Source organism: Hetaerina americana, unplaced genomic scaffold (genome assembly GCF_022747635.1).
Source record: "Hetaerina americana unplaced genomic scaffold, ioHetAmer1.1.p SCAF_13, whole genome shotgun sequence".
NCBI lineage: Eukaryota > Metazoa > Arthropoda > Insecta > Odonata > Calopterygidae > Hetaerina > Hetaerina americana.
In genome coordinates, this window is record NW_027286403.1 from 14,013,842 (window position 1) to 14,037,971 (window position 24,130).

The 24,130-nt window shown below is 35.7% G+C and overlaps 1 protein-coding gene across 2 annotated transcripts in view; it reads right to left on the minus strand.

The window, feature by feature from the left end:
- Positions 1-932: 932 nt before the first annotated feature.
- The window catches only part of LOC139686105 (tripartite motif-containing protein 2-like), a 36,675-nt gene continuing 13,477 nt past the window's right edge, over positions 933-24,130 (minus strand). For both annotated transcript variants that reach the window (XM_071583276.1, XM_071583277.1), the window contains exons 4-9: positions 20,493-20,752; positions 16,088-16,288; positions 13,867-13,995; positions 10,212-10,298; positions 4,717-6,112; positions 933-2,932 (exon numbers count right to left, since the gene is read on the minus strand). In XM_071583276.1, the coding sequence (XP_071439377.1) occupies positions 2,655-2,932; positions 4,717-6,112; positions 10,212-10,298; positions 13,867-13,995; positions 16,088-16,288; positions 20,493-20,752 (2,351 nt within the window). In that variant the 3' untranslated portion in view covers positions 933-2,654. The remainder of the gene's footprint in view (positions 2,933-4,716; positions 6,113-10,211; positions 10,299-13,866; positions 13,996-16,087; positions 16,289-20,492; positions 20,753-24,130) is intronic.

A 24,130-nucleotide genomic window follows, 5' to 3' on the forward strand; every position in this document is an offset into this window, starting at 1 on the left:
TGGGAGGAAACCACCACATGAGTCTGTCTCTCTAGAAGATGAAGCCTGGAATTTACAAATATATGATGGGGTGCCTTTTCCAGTAGCATATGCATTTTAGGAGTAATTAGCGACACAATCATAGTTTTACATAGAGACTGCTGGATAGGGACTATCAGCCACAGAGGAATTTAGGGTAGAAAGAGAAAACGTGAGATACCTACAAGGATTTGTGTTGCACATTGGAAAATGAAAAGACAGAGACTGATCCTGGCTTGGTTGGGATTAGAGACACTTAAGAGTCGACAAAAATAAAATGGGCTGTAACAGATAACTTCTTCAACAACAGTTAGAAAATGGTACATTCAGGATATAACTAAATAGTAGCAAGATTTGGGGCCATTGTTATAAGAGGATACCAGAATGAGGTGTTTGAAGAAGGCAAAAAGCAGCTAAAGGCAGTTTGGATGGGAAAAAATGTAAAGGTAAATTGCTGCAGTTCTGCAATGAAAGGAGCTTGGTAGTAGAGAACACACTATGCTAGCAACACCAACACAAAAGACACACACTTGATATTTGCTAGATGAGAAAGTTAGATATAAAAATCAACAATATCCTTATTAGGCAGATGTAAAAGAATTAAGTGAAGCAGTACAATAATCCTCTCTCAGATTTGAATAGAGACCTACAACATACTGACAAAGAACAGCTGATTTCAGCAAAATAAAATGGTCATGCAAGATGAAAAACAAAATTTCAGAATTAAAATCATAAAATAGATAGATTTAAAAAAGAAAAAAAGAGTGAAAGTTGCTGCAAAGAATTGGATGGCAAAATAAATAAGGTAAATGCCAAAACAGCATTGTGCTAGCAAAGGACAATGTAAGAGAAAGAAACAAAATACAATAATACTAGAGGGGAAAATACAAGGTCTGTTCAACAAAAGATGAGACTTTGAATAAATACTTGATTTTATTAGTTACCCTTTAATCATGTTTATCACCTACAAATTACAACCCCTGCTTGCTACCCAACACAACAACACTCCCAATGTTTTTTTCTAGCTTTCGAATGCCACCTGGAACACTTCTTTGGGATAGCCTTTAAGTCTGCAGTACAGTTTTGTTGGACGTCTCCAATAGTTTCAAATCAGCATCCTTTCAAGGTGGATTACAATTTCGGAAATGGGAAAAAGTCCACTGGAGGAAGATCCGGAGAGTAGGGTAGCTGGGGGATCACAGGCGTGCTGTTTTGGCCAAAAATTCAGTAACAATCAATGATGTGTGCGCCAGTGCATTGTAGAGATGAAAGTGGCGAGACTTATTTTTACAAATTTGTGGTCTCTTTAGCAACATGGTGTCTCTTAACCTTCTCATTACCTCGATATAGTGCTGCCCATTCACTGTTTGTCCTTTGAGGACATATAGATTATGATTAATCCCTTCCCAATCAGAGAAAATGATCAACATCATTTAATGTTCGATTGTCACATCCAGGCTTTCTTGGGTGGTGATACCCATCCCGATAAATTCCCCTCACGGATATCATTTCTCTCCATCTGATGAAGGTTACACGATCCCCAATACTTTGAGTGAACCCGTGTGAATGTCCTTCAAACAAGTTTCTATGTTTCACCATTTTCCATGCATGTGCGTGTATGTGAAACTATGCATGTGTGTGTGTGTGTATATATAAATACACATACATTCAAATACAAAAACCCACCATATGGCAAACATGCATATATTCATTCACATGGAAATAGATGAAAGGAAAAGGGATAGGAGCTCATATAAAAATGTGATATGAACTTTATGATGTTGTATGATTACTTTTCTTACTGTCCTTTCCTCTTGTGTAGTCCATTTCTCCTTTGGTGAGTGAAACAACTCCCTAATGCCATCTCCTGGCCAAAGAATCAGGGCACTTTGTTGCATAAACCCCCCTGCAGATTTCAGTGTTAATTATGTTTCCTTGATAGCTCAAGTGGTTAGAGCATTGGCCCAGCGAGTCGAAAGATCCGTGGTTCAAGTCCTGGTCAAGAAAATATTTTTTCACTTGTGATGTGCTTGATTCCACCTTACCCACCTCGCCTGTTTTCATCTTTTATGTGTGTTCCTATCCCTTTTCCTTTCATCTATTTCATGTGAATGAATATATATACACACATACAGGCAAATTCATTTGGAAAAATACATACAGGCAATTTCAAAGATGCATCAATCTGTTTTTTTCTGGTATATTATAAGGATAACAAATTTAACAGTAAATACATAAATTAATCATATGGTAATAAACTTGTGAATATTTTTGGGTAGAAAATTTGTTTCCGATAAAAATCATATTTAAATTATATTCCCTGAAAACTAATTTATTTCTAATACTGCCCATGACATTCAAAATTGGCCTTATTTCTCATGGCTCAAAATTACCCCTATTTTTACTTTTTCAAAATAGGGAGGCTTTCATTCAGACAAATATGGTTTATCTCGTAGCCAATGATACATTTAAGATGGAGAATGGCTGAATAAAAACTGGTCAACCAAACTGCTTCAATAAGGGAAAAAATATGTGGTACAATTAAAAATATAATAAGTCTGCTCTCCCCATAAAATAAGGAAAGCCTGCCTTACGCTAACCTTATGGAATGCAAGGCAATTAAAAATGACACAGCACTACCAATACTGGTATTTCTTTACACAGTCATTGCCCAAGTCTACAACAAAGGCATGGCAGCCTGTTGTAACTGCAACTCCACTTGGCCGCCGCAAGCGTGATCCATGTGAGTCAACACTTGTGAGCAAAGGATCTCGTGCCATCCCCCTAGATATTCTCCCACACTCTGACTCCTTTCCCAATGAGATCACTTGTAATTCATGTCGCGACTTTTCTGAGTGAATAGCAATGAGGCGGCCTCCAGAATCCACTGTGGCAGCTCCATATTTCCCCCGTCCTATAAAAACGGAAGATATGTAGTAGAATGGCCTAATTGACACATTATCTAAATTTTATCAAAAATATGTGATAATTTAATTTAGTAATTTACTTTACTGCTCACATTGGTTTAGGTATCAGTGGAAGTTATAGGGCATATATCAATAAAACAAAACAAATTAAATTATTTTACGTTATAAAAGTTTGCTCTGGCTTATTGGAAACTTGGTAAAAATAGTGTACTTCCCCTAAACACCTAAAATCAATATTTAGATTATATAATTATTCTTAAGCTTTAATTATCTTTGGAGATAACATGTTGTACAAATTTTTAACCTCTAAAATGTGATATTTTGCACAATTTTTTCTCAAATAAGTTATAGATTGTTTTTCTCCCTATAAAATTGATTTTGAATATTTAAATGACTTTAAAATTGTCATCTGGCAGTCATAAACATTGTCAAACAAAGGTATTACTTCATTTTGCCATGTTTCTTAGAAGAAACCTTTTAAATGAGGAGAACATAAAAATTCAAAGTGAAGAGTCAATCAAGAGTCAAAAATACAGTTCCATGTAGTTCCAATGACAGAGACTCAAGATACCTTGGAACTGTGACAACTCCTTAATTGGAATGCTCCACATTGATAATCCAATTTTATTTACAAAAAAATTAACACTCAAAAACAAGATTGGCAAAGCTACCAACAATCAATAATACTATTTTATAACTCTGAAATATAAAGCTATGAACCAATTATAACGTTATAGCTATGAAAACTAACCTACAAACCAATAAAATACTATTTTTTTAACCAAAGAGCCGTTAAGTGAAGCATCAACAGATGGTGAACCAATACTTGTCACAAAAATATCCTGTACTCTCAAGGAAAGTTATATAATTTAATTTACTTCATATGGATAGAGAATTAAACAGCAAGTCCATTGCTGAATGATCCAGCCCAAACAGAAGTAGCTTTTTAGTTTCCATTCATCTTTGGATAATTTACTTTAGGATGCTATAATATTAAGCATATTTCAGGAGTTACTTCAGGGGAACTGCATTGGCCAACAAGAAAGAGTGTTTCCTGCACTAATTAGATAGGATGAGCGGGGAATTAATCACTCGATAGAAGGCAAATACTCCCCATGAACTAGTGGATGCAGCTCAAGTTGCAAAGCATTGAAATAAATTTGCTGAAAATATCTATAAATCTTAGCATCACTAGGGAGTGAATTTTACACCACAAATAATTAGACATAAGCAATTGGATATTAATGGTTTAGGAAATATTCACCAATACAACCTAAAGGCATTAAAGGGGAAATGCCCCAATGCCTCAAAAGCATACCTTAAGAACTAAAAAGCAATACTTTGACTCCATTAAGTCCAATTAGTTTCATTGCATGATAAGAACTATGCAATTTAGGCTAAATTTAGTTATGGTACTAAGTCAAACAAGTATTAGTATTATTTTGATTTTTGAATAGGTCACTGCCATAAAAAAGCCAATAAACTAAATAAATGTATCAAATACCACTGTTCTTAGTACCCACAATTCTTACATCAGAGCTTAGTTCTCAGGTGGCAATTAGTTTTAACTTAATACACTCGTAAGAATGATACTTCCAAGATCTCAATGCTATCAAGGCTATTTTCTGGTCAAGAAAAAATAACTAACTTAGCATAACTCTTCTTAACAGGAATTAATGCTAGGGAGTAACTTATCAATCTATTGTAGTCCCATTTCCTTAAATTTATATAGTTCTATAATGTTCACAACTATGTAAAATAAATTACTCACCATGGGTCTCAACATCTCGAAGATATTCCCCAGAGCTGGAAAAGATCTTGATTCTTGAATCAGACACTATAATTTCATCAGCAGGACCAATGGCAACAGATGAGATCAACCCAAAATATCCTTTACTCCTTTCCACTGCACTGGAAGATGATCCAATTCCAGCCCTGTGGCCATGAGTGGGTCGACTTGATGCAGTAGCTCCTTGAGTACGACTTGAACTTACTTTTTCTCCAGTCTCATCACTTTTTATCTTACCACCAATCACAAAAAGTACCTTTCCTTCCGCATCAAATGCTATGACTGAAGCAGTTCCATTATCAGCCACTAGAATGTGGCCACGGGAGTCAACTGCAACTGCTACAGGTTCCACAAAAGATGGATATGAGAAAGATCTAACAGTTTCACCATCCAAGGTTATCTCTGATATCACTTTGGTTCTCCAATTGACCAGCACCAAATTACAAGGGTTCTTTTTTCCATTGGTCTCTTTTCCATTGTCTGGTTTCCTCACCAGAGCCACACCCGTACAGCTCCGACCTGCCAAATCCTCACATTCAATATGCCGGATGAACTCCAAATCTGTCGTTAAAACCTTGATTCGTGAGTTACCAGCATCCACCACATAAACAAGACCACCTTCGACACCATTGTGATTGTCATCTACAGCAATCGCAACAGGCTGATGGAAACCATCCTTACCTGAGCCCCTGCACCCAAATACAGCAACGGGATTATTATGTTCAGTCGCCTCAAAACGAAGGGGGCAGTCACGTATAGGTCGATCAAGAACTGAGACACGCAGAGAATAGCTTCCAGCATAAGGTGGTCTAAAAGCTAGAAGGTATGTTCCATCACCAACATCTGCAATTCTGACATCCAGCTGTAATTCAGTTGCATCTACATTGTTCTCACCATTACCTTCCCATGCTAATTCAGCAGTCAATGGATCACCACCTGTAGTTCGAGTAACCCCATGGTAGTCCACAGTATGCAAAGTAGCTACAACCTCTAGTCTTGCTATCACTGGAGCAGCAGCTTCACTTTCTAAACTACTTCCCATCATTGGCCTCTGATTTTCCAGCACCAAACTGCAAAGACCTGGGAAAGTCGTACTAGTTCTAATGCTGCCAAAGTTGTTCAAAAATGACTGAAGCTGTAATAGACTTGTTTCTCGCTCACTTGGTCTCCAAGATGATCCCAAATCATTTGTATTCCCAAGAAAATGATTGTCCACATTTACTTGCCCATTTAATTTAAATTCACAAGCTAAAAACGCATTCTCTCTTGGTTCACCTAAAGCACCCACTGTATCCAATTTCTCACTAAGGCTACTAATCTTCTGAGTTATATTGCGTACTTCTACCTGATACTGTAATCCATCACATTCATGTTCAACCTACACAATAAAGGAGAGCATGAACAAATTAGAAAATATTATTTGGAACATTTACACATGAGTTTCAAAACTTAAATGGAGAGTTTAAAAATACAGGAATACCTATTACAAGTATTCTAAAATACATTCCACCCACCCTGATTTCAAAATGTATTAATCGACCATGTGAGAAAACATGGAACATCATTTCTTCATTAATTTAAATTAAATATATGTTAATAACATAGAAACTTTAGCAACTTACACCTGATAAAAAACTTTGGAAGAATAACTGAATGAGATAATTAGAGTATCAAACTAAGGAAAAATAAACCTCTGCAATGATTCAGAACTTTTTTCTGAGCACCCCTGAAGAACTTCCAATGTCAAAACAAATTAGAACTTTGAGATAAACAGAAAATTACCTGAGACATGTCAAAACACTGAACAAAAATTCATTTTCTTTAGACTCAAAACTCGAGACACACAAAGAATAACTTGAAAATTCTATTCCAATGCTCTAGAAGGTAAATATTTCTGGTGCTACAAATAACTTGACATTAGATTTAGCAACCAAATTTGGTAGTAGTAGTAGTTATAAGGGTAGCTGACCAACAGCAGAGGTCATTTGTACAATTGAGGGTAGATGGATAATTCGGTGAGGGTAGGATGTTTCAGAGAATGGAGGAAGGGTGGAGAGAAACCCAGTATCGGCATTAGCCTACTCTTAATGAAAGAGGCGACAACGAGTCCACAATTAATTATGAGAGATCGTACATTCACTTCAATTACTCCCCACAGGGCTCCCAGAGTATGGATCGGGATACCACTGAAAAATCCAGACACCACCGGGATTCAAACCCTGGCCCTCATGAGTAGGAAGCAGTACATTAGCCACCAAACCATCGTGATTCCCACCAAATTTGGTCACATTACAAAAAATTAAAAAGGAATCCTTGATATATTTAGGATTTCATTTAAGGATGAACAAAATAAAAACAAGAATTTATTATTTTCTTCGCATTTAGAAATCAAGTCATAGGATTTTTAGATTTTTTAGAATGATTATGACATTAGTAATGTAGCTGATATCTGGAATATAAATTAAAGAGGCAATTCAATTAAAAGTAAAACTTTGAAGCACCTGTCCTCAATAGCCTTTATGCAAAATGTAAACATGTGATTTTACTAGCCAGAAGTTGAACTGTTGATCCTGAAAATTCCACTATATTTTAACAGTCAATTGTAAGTTGAAGGTAGGCTTCTGTTGATGGAGAGAGCAATAAATTTCTTGTCATAAAGCACTATCATAAGAAACTTATCATCGGCAAATGCACAGCAATGAAGCATATACAGTATGTATTGGCATCTCCCAAAACTAATGAAAAACTGCCCAGTAAATCATAAGGAAAATAGTTCCACCAAGTAATGCAAAAAAAGATGCCTCAATAGAGCTCACTGAATTTTATTATAACTTCACAAATTTTGAAAGATAATATTATATTCTTTCCAATGTCAATAGTTTCATCCTGGATATTAAAGACTGCCTCAATAGATTTACTGCTCCTACTGAAATGTTTTGCTGGAAGTTGGTTATTCCATCTGAAATAGTGAAATTAGTTCCTGAATTTAAAGGATCATAAAGTAGAGATGTCTATGGTCTCTGCAGTGATACGATATTATCATTATCATTGTCCATCAAATTTCCTTCCCAATGTCTGTGGCCATCAGTTCATGCCTCTGGTCTGGACTCTTTCCTGATATCTTAAAACACTCCCAAGATAATAACTATCTATAAGCAAGGGGATAGCAACGTTTAACAAATTTACTGCTCCAACTCCATCATTCCTATGACTGGCAAATTCATTGAGGCTGTAGGTAGTGGGGATCGGGATTGGTGCGGTGGCTATCGTACTGGCGTCCCACCCAGAGGGCTCGGGTTCAAATCCCGGTGGTGTTGAATATTTTTCAGAGGTATCTTGATCCCTACTTGAGGTGCTTTGTGGAGGGCAATTTGAGTGAGTACGCCATCCATCGGATGGGACATTAAGCTGCGGACCCCTTGGCGCCTTTCTTAAGAGTAGGATAATGCTGACACCAGGTTTCTCTCCACCCTTCATTCTTTCCTGTCCATCCCTAATGGCGCAATGACCTCAGTAGTCGGTCGCCTCCCCTCAATACTACTACTACTACTGTAAGTAGTGTCCAAATACATATTTAAGCTCCTCATAATTTGGATTTGCACCTGTAAATTCTACAGAGCAAGCAGTTCAATATGTTTTTAAGTACCAACCAATCCTAATTCAAAGAGTATCATTGCATCCAGGGCTCTGAACTAAAATCATGACTTTGTAGTTAAAAAAAAACCCAAAGGCCCACACTTGATACTTTTTTATTTATGCTAATCGCCAATGATTTCCCAAGTAGTACACCTTCTAAATGTGTGATGTATGCAAATGATGCAACTTTCATATATGAATGTAAACATTTTGAACAGGCACATGAAGAAATAAAAATTGAGCAATAACAAGCTAGTGCCTGGTTCTCAGCTATTTAGCTATTATTGAATTGTGAAAAACACAGTATCTTATGAGTAACTTTAGAAGTGCCAGCAAATTTGGAAACTCTGCCAAACTACTAGAGTTTTACATTCACTCTAAAATTACATGGAACATTCATACAATTGCAATCTCCAAAAAACTTCCCCAGGAATTTTTCCTAATCTAGAGATTTAAAAACTGAATTCCCGAGAAATACTTGATGCTTGCCTATTTCGCCTTTTTCCCAAGTCACAAAAGTTATGACCTATAACTAAGGCTGAGCCTTTTGTGTGGCTCTCCCTCCACAATGACTGCCTCAATTGGGCTGATCCAATTTCGAATGCCAACAATGCAAAATTTATCGCCATGTACATTCACCTCTTGGGAGTTGCCCTCTCCCAGCAGGAAAGTTAAATCATATTCATAGGGACTTCATCTGCTCCTTGCCCCAGTCCAACAGATCTTCTTTCCATCCCCATTCACTGCAGGCTAAACCACTGTCAGGGGGGTTGATGTGGAGGATACAGACAACATTTCCTATACCACTGATTTCTCGTTTCAACTTTTGGGCTTTCCAACTTTGTCCACCGGAGGGCATCTCCAGAGAGAACAGAGGAAGTGGCAGGCTCACCCGGATGTCATTTGACTAGATCCAGACGGTTTGCCACAAAATGCTCCTGAATTATCTACCTTGATGCCATTTTGTAATTGAATATTTGTGGCAATAAACGCACTGTTGTTGGAATGATTAAATTAAATAAATTGAATTTTTATCGTGATAGTTGCTCCAATTTCCTTCAGATGTGGCAAAACTTCCTTATCCTGCAGAACTGACTGGTTATAGTAGGTTCAAAACTTTAATTGAAGACTGGCTGATTTTGAACCACTTGTGCTTTTTATACGAATATTTTGAACTTGAATTTTCAAGTATTAATAATGATATACATGTAGTACGTGCATCTCTCCACCAAGGTGATGAATACTATATTTATGTTTTTCTTCTCGGGACAATATCTATTGTGGTGCATGCTGCTCTTGGATGAATAAAGATTATTATCATTACTTCTCTTTCAATAATAATGTTACATGTTTAATTTATGACAATTATGGCATATAAGTACAGACATGCCTTATTTCTTCAATGAATTTATTTTGATTTCTATAAACAATAGTGTTTTTTACTGTAATTTTGTACACTCTTGCTCATTCTTTTTTTCTGCCACAAATTGGTGGCCTGTCTATTAAGTAAATTAAATCAAATATGGAACATATAGCTATGATTGTGCTCTAATTTCCTCCAAATAACTCTTTCCTTAAATTGACACTTTTTCCTTTTGGCCCCCATCAAAAAAGTAAAAGAGAGGTTTCACTCTACCATCAGGTGTTTCAATTACAGCATTAAGTTTTCATACAAATGCAACATGTTTCTAATAATAATAATTGCAACAAGTACAGCAGTTTATATGACTCATTAATACAGGTTAACAAGATTTACATATTTAAAACTTAATTTTGAGATTAAATGGCCAAGAATGTGGTGGAAAATAATATTATTTTTATAAATAAACAGCATTCCTTACTTTGTTCTTTTCTGCCTCCACAAGAGCCAATTGTTCCTCTAAAACTCCTCTTTTGCTTCCTTGAACCCTGCGTATAGAAGAAATTACCTGAAATAAAAACAAAAAAGAATAATGGAATTTTCTTCCTGACACGACGAAAGACGAAATCATGTCCTATCTGAAGGTTAATTTGCCGGATCTTCTTGATCCTGCTGTAGACATTGAGCAACTTAAGGTAACCAGAGGCAATTACGCCTCCTTTCATTTGTCTGTGAATCAAGATTAACGTGAAAAGCTCCTTACCCCAGAGTTCTGGCCAAAAAATATCTGTATCGGAAATTATTCTTTTCGGAGACTTCGCCTGGAAATTGCGGCAGGATAACTACGCAACTAAAGATTCTCCATATTAACATTCAGTGTTTGCGCAATAAACTGATTGACCTTGAAGTATTTACGAGTGAACATAACCCTGATGTGATTTGTGTAAATGAGCACTGGCTTCAGAAGGGGGAACTGCTTTCGTTCCGACTTACTGGTTATGTTCTCACCGATGCTTTTTGCCGAGCAACAAGCAAAAATGGTGGTGTATTAATCCTAGTGTCTGTGAGACTGACATATTCCTCAGTGCCACTTATCCAGTTCTCCAATTCCCTTAATGAAGATCACCTGTTCGAGTCCAGTCTATCTCGTATCAAAGGAAACAACCGTGATTATATAATTGTTACGATTTATCGTTCTCCAGCCAGTGATTTTGATGTGTTACTTTCTAAATTTTATACATTGTTGGAATGAATCCATAAGTCTATTCCTAACCCGATGCTGATTATAACTGGCGACTTCAACTGCAACCTTTTAGAAAGCTCTAAAGCTAAATATGATCTGTTTGACATTCTGTCTTCCTTTGGCCTTTCTGTTACTAATATGGTAGCCACCAGAGTTTGCAGAACTACTTCTACTCTTCTAGATGTAGTTCTTACAAATTCCAGTGCAGGGTTATCTGAAACCGTAACAATCGAGTCTCATATTTCTGACCATTTTCCTCTCCTAGCCACTTTCACCTCCAGTGATAATAGTAACAGCAAGACCATTTTCAGAAGAAAATTTTCCGATGAGAACATTTTTAACTTCTTTGAGCTGCTAAGCTCCCATGACTGGTCGAATGTTTACAGCGATTGCTGTTTTGACGACAACTTTCTTTACTTCTATTCTACTTACCTTGAATACTTCAATTTTTGTTTTCCCATTGTGCCAATTAGGTTCAAAACCTCAGTTTTACATCATAATAAGAAACCCTGGGTTACCAATGAAATTCGTAATCTTGCAAGGTACATGAAAGATTTAGCAGCATATTTTAGAAATAAAACTGACTCCTTCAGTCAACACGAATACTCCACTATGAAAAAGGAATACAGGACTATTCTTTATAATGCTAAATGATCATATAACAATTCCCAAATTACTAATGCCTCTAACAAATCTAGGGAAGCCTGGAAAATAATTAATGAATCCAAATCTATCTCAAATGTCAACTCTGACATTGTACTTCGTAATACTTCTGGAAAGTTCAATCAAAATACTATACAGATGGCATCCTCCCTCAATGAACATTACCTATCTCAGATAACTCCTACAAATCAGTGTAACAGTGGCAAATATCCCCTTACTTCCAACTCTTGTAACTCGCTATTCTTATATCCCTGTTCGGAACATGAATTAACTAAGGCAATGTCCAAAATTAGTAATAAATACTCTGCAGGTCTTGATGGAATACCAGTCACTATTTTTAAGAAATCTTACAAGGCAATTAAGCATCCATTATTATTTTTAATTAACAAATCACTAAAGGTAGGGAAATTCCCTGCCACCTTGAAAGTAGCGAAAGTCTTGCCCCTTTACAAGGGCAAAGGACCTAAAGATGATATGAATTCTCATCGGCCCATTTCATTGCTCAACCAATTTGGTAAAATATTTTAATTAATTTTTTACAATCGTTTAATATTATTTCTGGAATCCCATAACTTACTTTCTCCCAACCAACATGGTTTCAGAAAACTCAGGTCTACATCCACAGCTATATATCAAGCAGTTAACAAAATAACTTCTGATCTGGACAATAGATCTGAATCTCTTGCCTTATTTTTCGATTTTTCGAAGGCGTTTGATGCTGTCAATCACAACCTCTTACTTCGAAAAATTGAATGCCTGGGAATAAAAGGGACTTCCCTAGACTGGGTTAGATCCTATCTCCTGGACAGAAAACAATGTGTTGCCTTAAGTAAACAAGGAAGAGAGTTCCTTTCTCCAGTAAAAAGTGTACTATGTGGTGTACCCCAGGGATCTGTCCTGGGCCCAATCTTGTTCCTCATGTACGTAAATGATCTACCAACATTACTGAACTCTGTACCAGGCGTGCTGCCTGTTGTCTATGCTGATGACACAAATGTCCTCGTGTCTGCCTCCTCTGTAGACACTAATATTAACCTCTGCTTTCGTTACCCAGCTGTTACATGAGTGGTGTCTCCTCAATTCCCTCCTCCTCAATGTTAGTAAATCTTCTTTAATTTATTTTGCTAATAAGAATAAATCAGCTGCTTGCATAACTGTAAATATTGATAACGAACCTATTGTACAAAAAAGTAATTCATGTTTTCTAGGCATCTCTATTGACAGTCGTCTGTCTTGGGATGACCATATTCTCAAACTTCGTAATAAGTTTAGTTCACTTTGTCATCTTATCAGATTCATAAGGCATACCGTCAATACTGAGGTCTTATTGTCTCTTTATTTTAGTGAATTTTACTCTCATGTTATTTATAGTATTCTTTTATGGGGCCCTTCACCTAATGCAAATATTATATTTAAAATTCAAAAACGGATCATCCGACTTATTTGCTTTGCTACTCATGCAGCATCCTGTCGTCCCCTTTTTAAAAAATTGAAAATTTTACCCATTCCCTGTGTGTATATGTATTGCGCATCTTTGTATGTCAAAAGCAACTTCTCTAGTTATCTTTCCAATGCCAACGTTCACAATTATAACACAAGGCATTCTGCTGACCTCCACCAAAACTTTGTCAGAACCTGTACCACTGCCCATGGACCTAAACATATGGGCCTCATGATTTTTAATAAACTTCCTAAAGAACTGAAAGCACAACATAAGCTGCCTATATTTAAGCTCAACCTTCAGAAATATTTACTCTGTAAAATGTTTTATTCTATTAATGAACTTCTTGTCCCATGAGTTTCTTTGTATTTAAACATGTACTTAGTATTTATCATTTCTTTATATAACATTGACGTGTCCTATATCTGTCCTTGTTTTTTACAATTGTACAAATCTGCTGGGCAAATAAAATTACTTACTTACTTACTTACTAATATAATTGTCATGTTGCAGGGTAAATTAAACTCATTCAAATTTTCAGCATTGTTGATTTTCTCAGCCTGACAATGACTATGGAAACATTATTACTAAAACAGTTTACCATACACACCCATTCTACAATTTACTCCAATTAGCCTTCATCCATTATTAATTTATTCTTAAATAAAATTCATTCCTGGATTTATTCTACTTATTTTTAGGACAGAGCATTTAAGTGCATCTTGATAAACAAAATATTTATGAAATTAAATTCATGAAATTCCATTCTTGGCAGAAAAAAAAGCATACCTCTTGCCTTCGTTCCTCGGCTAGACGGATCACTTCATCAAAAGTGTGATTGGCATGTTCTACACATCGCTCAGCACAAGCATCTAGTTTCTGTAACTCATCTGACACAGTCTCCTGAGCTAAGCCTAACTAGAATGAGATAAAAAATGTATATCAACCAGTCATTCAATGAAAGTTAAACTGGGGTAAAGATAAATAAAGAAAATCCTTTAATAAAGATAATGACTGAAATTTTTTTCACAAGCAGGTGATATCAATATCCATTACTCAATCATAACACAACTACAGAAGCAATAATGGTATAGGTAACTAAAATGTGAAGAGCTTGTCTCTGCACTTCCGAGTTCTCCATCCGCATTAGTTGTCTTTGGGTGGCAAGAGTTTCGCTGGCCATCCTGCCTGCGTCTTCAGGTCAAAGGTGTTTTTGGAATTTCTTATCTGCCTTATATTCAGCTGGTGATCAAGTACCACGCCCTGATTGAAAAGCCCTTTTCGATGCACTGTTAAAGTTCATCCATCCTATCCTGTAGATGGGATGGATGATCCATCGTCTCTGTAGATATTTCATGGTTTTTTTAGAATTCGCAGTGCCTCACGGATTTGCCTGGGGAAATAGCACTTTTCCTTTGTTATTACTTTTGTCCCCTTGAAATCAATGACGTGTCCCAGCTCACTCCAAGCAAGCTCGGTGATGGCTGATAAGTTGTTTCTTTTCTGTCACCCTGCGATGTTCTTTAATCCTTGTTGTGAGTGATCCGCAGGTTTCCCCAATGCAGGATCTGCTGCAGGCGCATGACAATGAGTATATGCCTTCAGATAACTCCTTGGGGATGTTGTCCTTCGGTCCATGGAAGAAGCTATTTATTTTGGTCATGGTGTTGAACCTTTTCACCCCGTCGTGTTCATTGAGGATTCTGGTTACCTTTTCGGAGTTCTCTGCAACATATGGAATGATGACTTCTGCCCTTGGTTGTGCTGCTTCTTCCTCTCCATTGTCATGGGTGGTCAGCTGACATAATTTCTTTTCCATGCTTGAGGTCCTTTTTTGGTTCATGTCAGTCATGCATCTATTTCTGCTTAGTGCAGTCATCAGGTGTTTCAATTCCTACTTCACGGAGTCAGTGTCAGATAAGGTGCATGAGAATGGACATCAAAGTAGCCTTTTGAGATGGATGGTGATGCGAGTTGGCACTGAGGTACTCGTTTATGTGGGTGTACTTCCTATTGATGGGGTGTCCAAGTTCCCATTTCTTTTTCTCTTTACGATGACATCAAGAAATGGTAATTGCCCTCCTTTTTCCATCTCTAATGTGAACTGGATGCTTCTGCATTGTCCATTTCGGTGTCCCTGGAACCTGTCTAATTCTTCTTCATTGTGAAGCCAGATGACGAAGGTGTTGTCTACGTATCAAAGCCAAAGTATTGGTTTTTTGTCTGGAGTGCAGAGACAAGCAGTCCAACACCCCAGAAAACTTCATACAAATTTTAAAAGAAGAAGAGTTTTCCATTTCCTTTGTTGTGCAGCTGTAAACAAGCACAACAAGAAATGGTTACACCACAACTCATAAAAATGTCTGAATTTAAAATTCACACAAAATTCCATTTTATGCTCCTTGTTACTGGTTTAAATTCACAAGTACATAAATCCTTCCAAAATTTACATCACCCTCATGAAGAAAACTCCTTCCCAGTGACGGTGAATACCAGGGCTATAGGACCACTTTCCCAAATAGTCGGTTGAAAGTAATCAAAATTTAAAAAAATAAAAGTTCAGATATTTTTTTTATTTTTTTGAAATGTAAGTTTTGATATAATAATGACTGTATTACTTATTGACAGTTGAAGCTTCTATGAGAATTGCAAGCATTGCATGAGAAAATAGGATTTGTTTGTAGACCATAACCAGTAAGATAGTCCGAGAAACCTGCAAAACACATATTTAGAGAAGATAGCAAATCATCTGTAATAGACAGCCATTACAGAAGAATGTGAACAAGAAATAAATAATAACAATAATGGATTTTTTTGCTCGTGAATATGAGAAAGAGAACCATAACATTTGATTGAGAGTCACTATTTATTATTGAAGGATAGGGCAAATAATGAAACCAAAATAGCATATAACAAAACTGAAAAAGAAAAATCACCAAGACATTTTGAAAAGTGAAACAATGCTAGCAATTATGACCATTTGAATACACTATATGTGACATACACTTACCTTTGATATGCATTCATTTGCTTTATACAGTAAAATCTCAGACATACGCTTGATGGCAATTGAAAAAGGTATTACAGTGTGTTCACAGCTACCACTGGTTGATGAAGAGCTAGCTCCATGGACTCCAGCATTGAATCCACCACTAGTACTAGTGCACTGAGTACAAAACACAGTGTCACAAGTCTCACAAAACAGCAGTTCCTGGAAATGGTAGATGGAAAATTTCTAAACCAAAATTTATCATTTGCACAAACCGCCTTTATTTAGAATAACATTAAAATACCAATCCTTAAGGGGTTTTCATAGTTTCTATTCCTTAATACTCTTTTGCACTTTATCACAATGGTTATAGTTACTTTACCCATGATGACAAATTCTCATTTCAGAACTGCAATGTATAGTTTAAAATATCTGTTAATAAAATGGCTTCATTAACCGATGAGTATAAGTATTTCATGTCATTGCATAATTTTATGAATTTAAATAATTGAATGCATTTGACGATTTAAAAATTCAATAAATATAAAGAAGTTATTATAGATTGCAAACATTCACTTTTATAAACCTTAAACCCTAATTATACAAGCTGGTCATTCCACAATAACTGGGCATTTCTTTCAAAAAAAGTGGCTTTACATGGGTAATCTTCAAAATACTGCATTTAAGCTTGGATTAAATATCAAAATATGTAGTTCCCATTTTTTAGTGATGACTTTATCAGAGGCACTACATCCTATCGGGAACAATATCAAACCCTAGGCATTTACATGAAGTAAATACTTAAGTATACCATTATTTAACAATATTGAGGATGGCTTAGTAGTGAGTAGATCATCATAGCAAGTGAATTTGGTCACATGGTGAAAAAGCACATTAAGGTCCATTGGTTCAAATGATTTATTAATTCTTTAATATCCGCATAACAAGTCAGTTTCTTTGTGGTAATCACCCAGGTGCCATAACTTTAGGAGGCAAACTTTCATAACCAGTAGAAACATCAGAAACCTTTTGCCTTTCCAATGCATCTCTGCTGCACTACAAACATACATGATATGATGCCTGATATTTAGAAAACTAAAATGGTATATCATAGTTTTCTAATGATTATTAATCATTTATTATCTACATAATCTTATCAGAGAGTACTTAAATTGCAAAAAATATTTTGGTACCAAGCGCAAGACACACTTGGAGATAAAATAACATTATTTTTAATATTTAATTTTCATTAAATTTTGAAGCATTTATGAATATTTTTCTAATACCTCATGCTCATTTTTTCCCTTATTTCTTCTTTTGTTTGATACATAACAAGAGTGATGCACAAGAGTAAATCATAAAATGAATAATATCGGGGATATTTTATTTGACTTCTCTCATTGTTAAATTTAAGTTAATATTCATTAATATCAGAAAATCATGGCAAACGATCAAAGATAATTCAGGAATAATATTATACTTGGAAATGGAATGTGGAAGTATTAAAAGGAATGGTAAAAAAGGAGCATCAGCTGGCTACAGAGAAAATTATGAGTGAGGACAGAGAGCTGGCACTTCAAGGAAAAATGGAAACATATCAAAAAACGGACATTGAAAGCTGCAAATTAAACTATAGAACTGTAAAATGGAAAAGGACAAAGATAACCCGAATCACAAATGAGATGATTAGAAATATGAGTGAAGGAAATGGAATAATGCAATTAAAAGATTAGTATAACAAAGTATTAAGAGTCAAACAGTTAACTGAGGTGGGTAACAAATACAGCAAAATGAGCATGGTGAGACAAGCAGTGTGCAGATATGGGAAGTTTTCAAAGGAACAATGAATTTGGTGCACTATGCAGGAAGTTCATATCAGCGACAGGAAGTAAGAAGGAAAAATCTGTGATAACAAACAAAGATAAGTCAGGATAAATATTGATTGTAGCGGAGAAGATTCAAAAGAGATGGAAGGAATATATGGAGGAACTGGATTGTGAAGACATTCGGCCAGCAAGGTGTAGGCATAGAAAGAGAATGTGATGTAGATGGATCCAGGCTTACTTGATGTTGAAAAAAACGGCAATGAGGGAACTGAAATCAAATAAGGCCATGGGGGGTGGACAGCTATCCTGTGGAACAACTTAAAGGTTAAGGAAAACATAGGAGGAAGGGTTTTTATGCATGGCATTTATGAGGGAGGAAACTGGCCGGAAGATTTCATCAGATGATTTTTAATTCCTACTCCAAAAATGGGAAAAGCAGCCAAATATGAGGACTACAGAACAATAAGTTTGATTTCGTATGCAGTTAAAGTACCTATCAGGATCTTCAACAAGAGGATGGAGAATAGGGCAAGTGATGACTTAGGGGATGATCAGTTTGGATTCAAGAAGAGGAGAGGTACACGTGATGCCATATCAGTAATGAGGTTATAAATAGATAAAACACTGAATACAATGAGGATGAATTTTTATGTTTCTCAGATATGGAAAAGGCATTTGTTAAAGTGAATTGGGTGGAATGATGAATATATTAAAGAAAACAGTTGTAAATTGGCAGGATGAGAGACATACTATATCCATGACGTTTACATGTCACAGACGGCTCAGGTGAGAGTGGTGGATGGAATTTATTCTTCACAGTCTTGTTATTTACCACAGTCAGGATGGGCAGCATTAGGGGGAGGAGTAAAAACGAGGAGTCCATTATCACCTGTTCTTTTCAATTTGAGTGATGGTATCATTTTTAAGTAATTACCACTAAGAAATGATCACAATATTTGGATAACATTTATTTTTTAATAGAACTGATCATAATGTACACAAAGTTGTAAATTACAGCTATTAATGTTGATTTATCTGGTTTCAGGTAGCTGTATATTGAAGTAACTCAGAGTATTGAGAAGAAATAGGCTAACAGCGGGATCAAGTTCCTTCATTTAATAAGTCAAAATTCCCAGCAAATCAAAATGAAATGATGGCTGTTAATGGATATTATAGCCTGTAATGTGACCCAGTTGTACGGTGGAAAAGAAATTTTCCAATTGGGCACATGTCCCTCACAGACAAGCCAAGAAGTGGAAGGGCCATCACTCAAGGACGATGCTGCCACAGAGAAGAAACAAGGATTACTTGATCGTATTTTACAGAAAAGGCCCCATCCCAATGATCATGAATGAGACTGATCTTATATACAGCAGTGTGTAGAAAACTATTTAAAAAGCACTGCACATGTCAAAGGCATCAGCACACAGGGTTCCACAACTATTGACTCCCTTTCAGAAGCAAACACAGTGCCACCTGCAGTCATACCATGGTTGTGACAACCAAAGTGATGTGCCTTTGAAATTTTGCCACATCTGCCCTATTCTACCAATTTTCCCTTTGTGACTTTTTCTCATCCCCAGAACCCAAAAAATCATTATAGGGTCAGAGATTTGACTACACAAATGGCATCATTCAAGAAATGGAACAATAATTTTCAATTCAATCTGCTGAGTTCAACAAAGACAGCCTTCGAAAGGCAAAAAAACTGGGAGAAATGCACAATTCTGGATGGTGACAATGTAGAGAAGTTTTAAGAATAACATAGAAAACGTTACCATCTTGATTATATTTTAGTAATAATTAAAATTTACAATACCTCCTCGTGCATGTGGAAGAAATGGTTAAAGACGCATGAGAAGAATTGGAGATAGGAATGAATGTCAATGAGGAATTCATAAAATCAGTTCGGTTTGCTGATGATCAAGCTTTAGTTTGCCAGCCAGCGAAGGGTTTACAAACACTGCTGAGCGCATTGGAAAACAAATGCGATAGATATGGGATAAGAACAATTTTAAACCACACAAATGTTATGCAGTTTTTGAGAAACAGGAAAGCTAAGTTCAATATTAAAATAAGAGTTCATAAACTAAAGCAAGTGGAAGAATTTTCCCATCTTGTAAGTGTCCCAGACAAAGTGGTCAAAGTAGTAGGGAGAAAAGAAGAAGAATTGAGTTGAGCAAGAAAGTTTTCACAAGGAGGGAATTGATAACAAGGACTTAAGAGTAAGGAGGTTAAGAAATAGCTTGTCAAAACATTAATATGGAGTGCAGATTTAAATGGTGTGGAAACAAGGTCATTGAAGAAAGCTGATAGATATAGTTTGGAAGCTTTTGAAATGTGGGTATGTAGAAGGATAGTAAAGGTGAAATGGACAGAAAGGAACACAAATAAGGAAGTGCTAGGCCTGGTGGGGGAGGAGAGAGAATGTGTATACTGAATAACATAAGTAAAATTACACATCTTACAAAACAATTTGACAGATACAAACAGTATAAACTTATTTTAAGATAATAAGGAAGTAATAACAGCAAACTATCGAATATATTTAGCTACTCAAATACATGAGTGATACAACTAATGCCACTAAATCCACTAACCTGATTAATATGAACAGAACATTTTGGGATAACTTCCCTTCTTTGGCGAGACATGAGATCCAAAAGCTGGTTGACAAGAAAGGATGGGGGTAAGGCATTGACTCCACCTCGAGGAATTGGAATGAGTTCTCGACATATGGGGCAGCGAAATGCACCAGTGTCCCTTGTCTGAGAGGCAGCAATACGTGATAAACAATGGAGGCAAACAGTATGGGAACACTGAAGTAACTTCGGTGTATGCTCCCCACCATCATACATGCCTGGAAGAAAAATACACATATTTATTAAGGAACCCAAATACTTGAACATTTTTCAACCAACCTAGCAAATTCAATCCCTTCCAAGACAGGCTGGACTCTGTAATAAAGGCTCAGTAGGATTTTTCAGCCAAGGCGCACCTAAGTACTTCTAAATAAATAAAATAGCTACTACATACTAAGTAGACAATAATTGAAAACCCCAGTGAATTTGATTGAACTATCAAACAGAGTGGTGAATGCAAAAACTCCCATCAATATTGCCAAAATAAATGTTTCCTAACATACTGAGTAGCCTTCACATAATATTAGCATTGACAATGCTCAAAAGAACATCCAGGAATCTTTCATTGCATAAAAAAATTCATTACAATTAATAAGAACAATATGGTCTCAATTACATACTTATTAGATATAAGTAGTATCAAGATAATTAGTAATAGTCATAACAATATCACAGTTATCATATGCTAGATAAGTGTTCCCTAAATGGTTAGCAATTGCGAGCTCAAAAAGGTACTGAGCCCCTATACCGCTACTCTACAGTTATATTCAAATATAGTGATAGGAAAAAGTATTCATTAATAATAATAATTTTATTTCCCCAATTGACAAGTACATAGTATGGTACAGAATATCATGCAATTATGTAATCGTATAGGGTTCGTCAAGAGGTACAGTAACTGGATTACTAGCCAGAGAAAAGAAAAATAAAATAAAATTACACCTACACACATAATTAAAAATTTACACAATGTAAAATTCAGAATTACCCAGTACTGAAGTAGTCGTTCACACTGCAAAAACATTTTTCATTTAAGTACATAAATAACTTATTTTTCAAAATAGAGAGTGATTTCTCATCTTTTTAAACTAATGGGAAGCCTGTTGAATATTTTGATGCACAGAAAACGAGGTCCTTTGGACATCATTGTCATGCTAGCAGACACTACACACAGATGATTTCTTGTCCTAGTCCCATAGACGTGTGTGCCATTATTTGATGGGAATAGACGCATGTTCTTTTTTACAAAAATTATCGAATTATAAATAAAAACACTAGGGACTGTTAAGATGCCAAGGCTTTGAAAGAGAGGTCTGCAGTGGGCTCTATAGGGTTCATTGCATGCATTAGCAAGAGAAGATTCAATTTAATCAACTCTAAAGGCAGAATAATGTGTTTGATGCATATTATTGCACTAACAACTAATTCACAATTACGTAGGACTTGTTCCTCCGCAGAGCTGCTATAATCATAATTAAGTGCAACTAATTATATTCATGCATTTCAACTTTATCAGTAATCATATTATTCATTCTAGATAGTCCTGTACTTTTAGATGCAAACGTCTTTGATAATACTTGAAGGGCAATTATTTAATTCAGTGGGATGGGCAGTAAGCAAAATTCAGTACTAGTTGTCATCTGAAAGAAGCTTTCAGGCCATTGCTTGTACAAGGGTGGTCTGAAAAGTTTCCGACTTCAGAAAATTTCAGAAAAAATATCTTTTATCTTTGTTAGGTCGGAAATTTTTCAGACCACCCTCGTTTTTGTAACAGTTGATGTTCAGAAAAGAAATCCCCCAGATTAAATTTTGCCGAATGCCAAAATAATTATGATGCTATTGCACATCAATAATAGGTTAGTACCATGGAACAAAACGAGTCAAACCTTCGTTTCTACCTTAATGCCATCAATGGTATGGCCTAGAAGATGTGATATTTATTATTTTCAACTATGATGAAGCACTGTTGGACAAAATATTGTCATAAATAAGTATTCTGATCCAAATAATGCCATAATGATTCAAACAACATTTTTTGACATATTTTTCTACCTTGTAATGGTATTAACATCAACAATATATAGAGTATAATTTCCTAAAGCATTATCAGGGGTAAAGACTTTTTCCCTTCAATTAAGAATGTCTTATTTTGACATTTAATGCCAATAAAATTTAAACTACGTGAAATTTATTTTACAGTTCTTTTGGAAAATCAATATTTTCTACAAATACTGCACCATATGCTTCATTTAATTAATTTCCTTACATGAGAATTATTTGTTTCATGGAGTTTAGAGAGCTGAAATTCATTGATTCTGAATGTTACCAGTACAGTAGCTTTCCCAAGATGAATTCAGTGCGGGAAGTGACTTCATGTAGGAATTCTTGCCATACAGACATAATATAAATTCATAAACTTCATCCCTCCATCTCATTTCCACCACACTACTCCTAAACCCTGTGTTAAATGTCATGTTTATAACTAAATACAAGACAAAAATAAAAATTTGCACCTCTATTAGTATGCCTTTTGGGTCTATTAACAGGGCTCTTAGGACTATTTTTGTGTCTACACTAAGCATTTATTACTTTGTCAACATTCTAAACCATTTGAAATAATTATTGAGTATAAAATAATCACGAGAATATAGAACGAATATGACATATTTGGCTAAATTAAGGTGACTATGGAGATGATTGGTATAGTTAAAAAAATAATGAAAGAAGACACTTGGCTTTTACACACAGAATATTTTTATTACGACCTAGGTTTCATTACAGTATAACAGCGAAACCTAGGTAGTAATAAAAACATTCTACGTAGAAAAGCCAGGTGTCTTTCTTCTTTCATCATGAAGGATTACCACCATGTTACGCCTGAAACTGTTATTTATCAAAAAAATAAAACTGGGTCCAAAATAGACAGTGGGCTAGCTGCAATATATCTTTTTGAGTAGACATATTCCATACCTTTGATATATATGCACTCTACATACATACCACTGTACATATACCTTTGGTAATAGTAACTGTCGGTCCTTTCAACTAAGCACAAGAGAGTAGATATGCACATTCATGGAGATGATGTCTGAATATATTCAACAGATTCTCATAATGATGCCTGCATTAATAATTATGAATTATGGTATCAGACAAAGATGAAGAGCTATGAGTGAATTTGATAGAAGCAAAATTAAGAATTCACATCAAATTCATGAAGTCATGTTTCTGAAGGGTCTCATGCAGCAAATTAAAATTAAAATCATCAGCTAAAATAACTTTTGTGTTTGAATAGGAATTCCCGAGACTTCCAAAATGAACAAAACTTTTGAAAAACTGCCTAAATCACCTGATGGTGAGTGATGCATTGAAACACAAATTATACAGCAACACTACTCACTTTAAATACAGTAAATTTGATAACTTGCAGGTCATTAAAGGTTCAATTAATAATGTCAGGGTAGTTCCAGTAGGAACAGAAAGACTGTCACTCGTGAAATTGGTATGAGTGAAAATTGAAAATAAATAGTAAAAAACAATAGAATACATTGCGAGCTCATCCTTCCTTAGCCAGTGTTCAACAACAGAGACTAAAT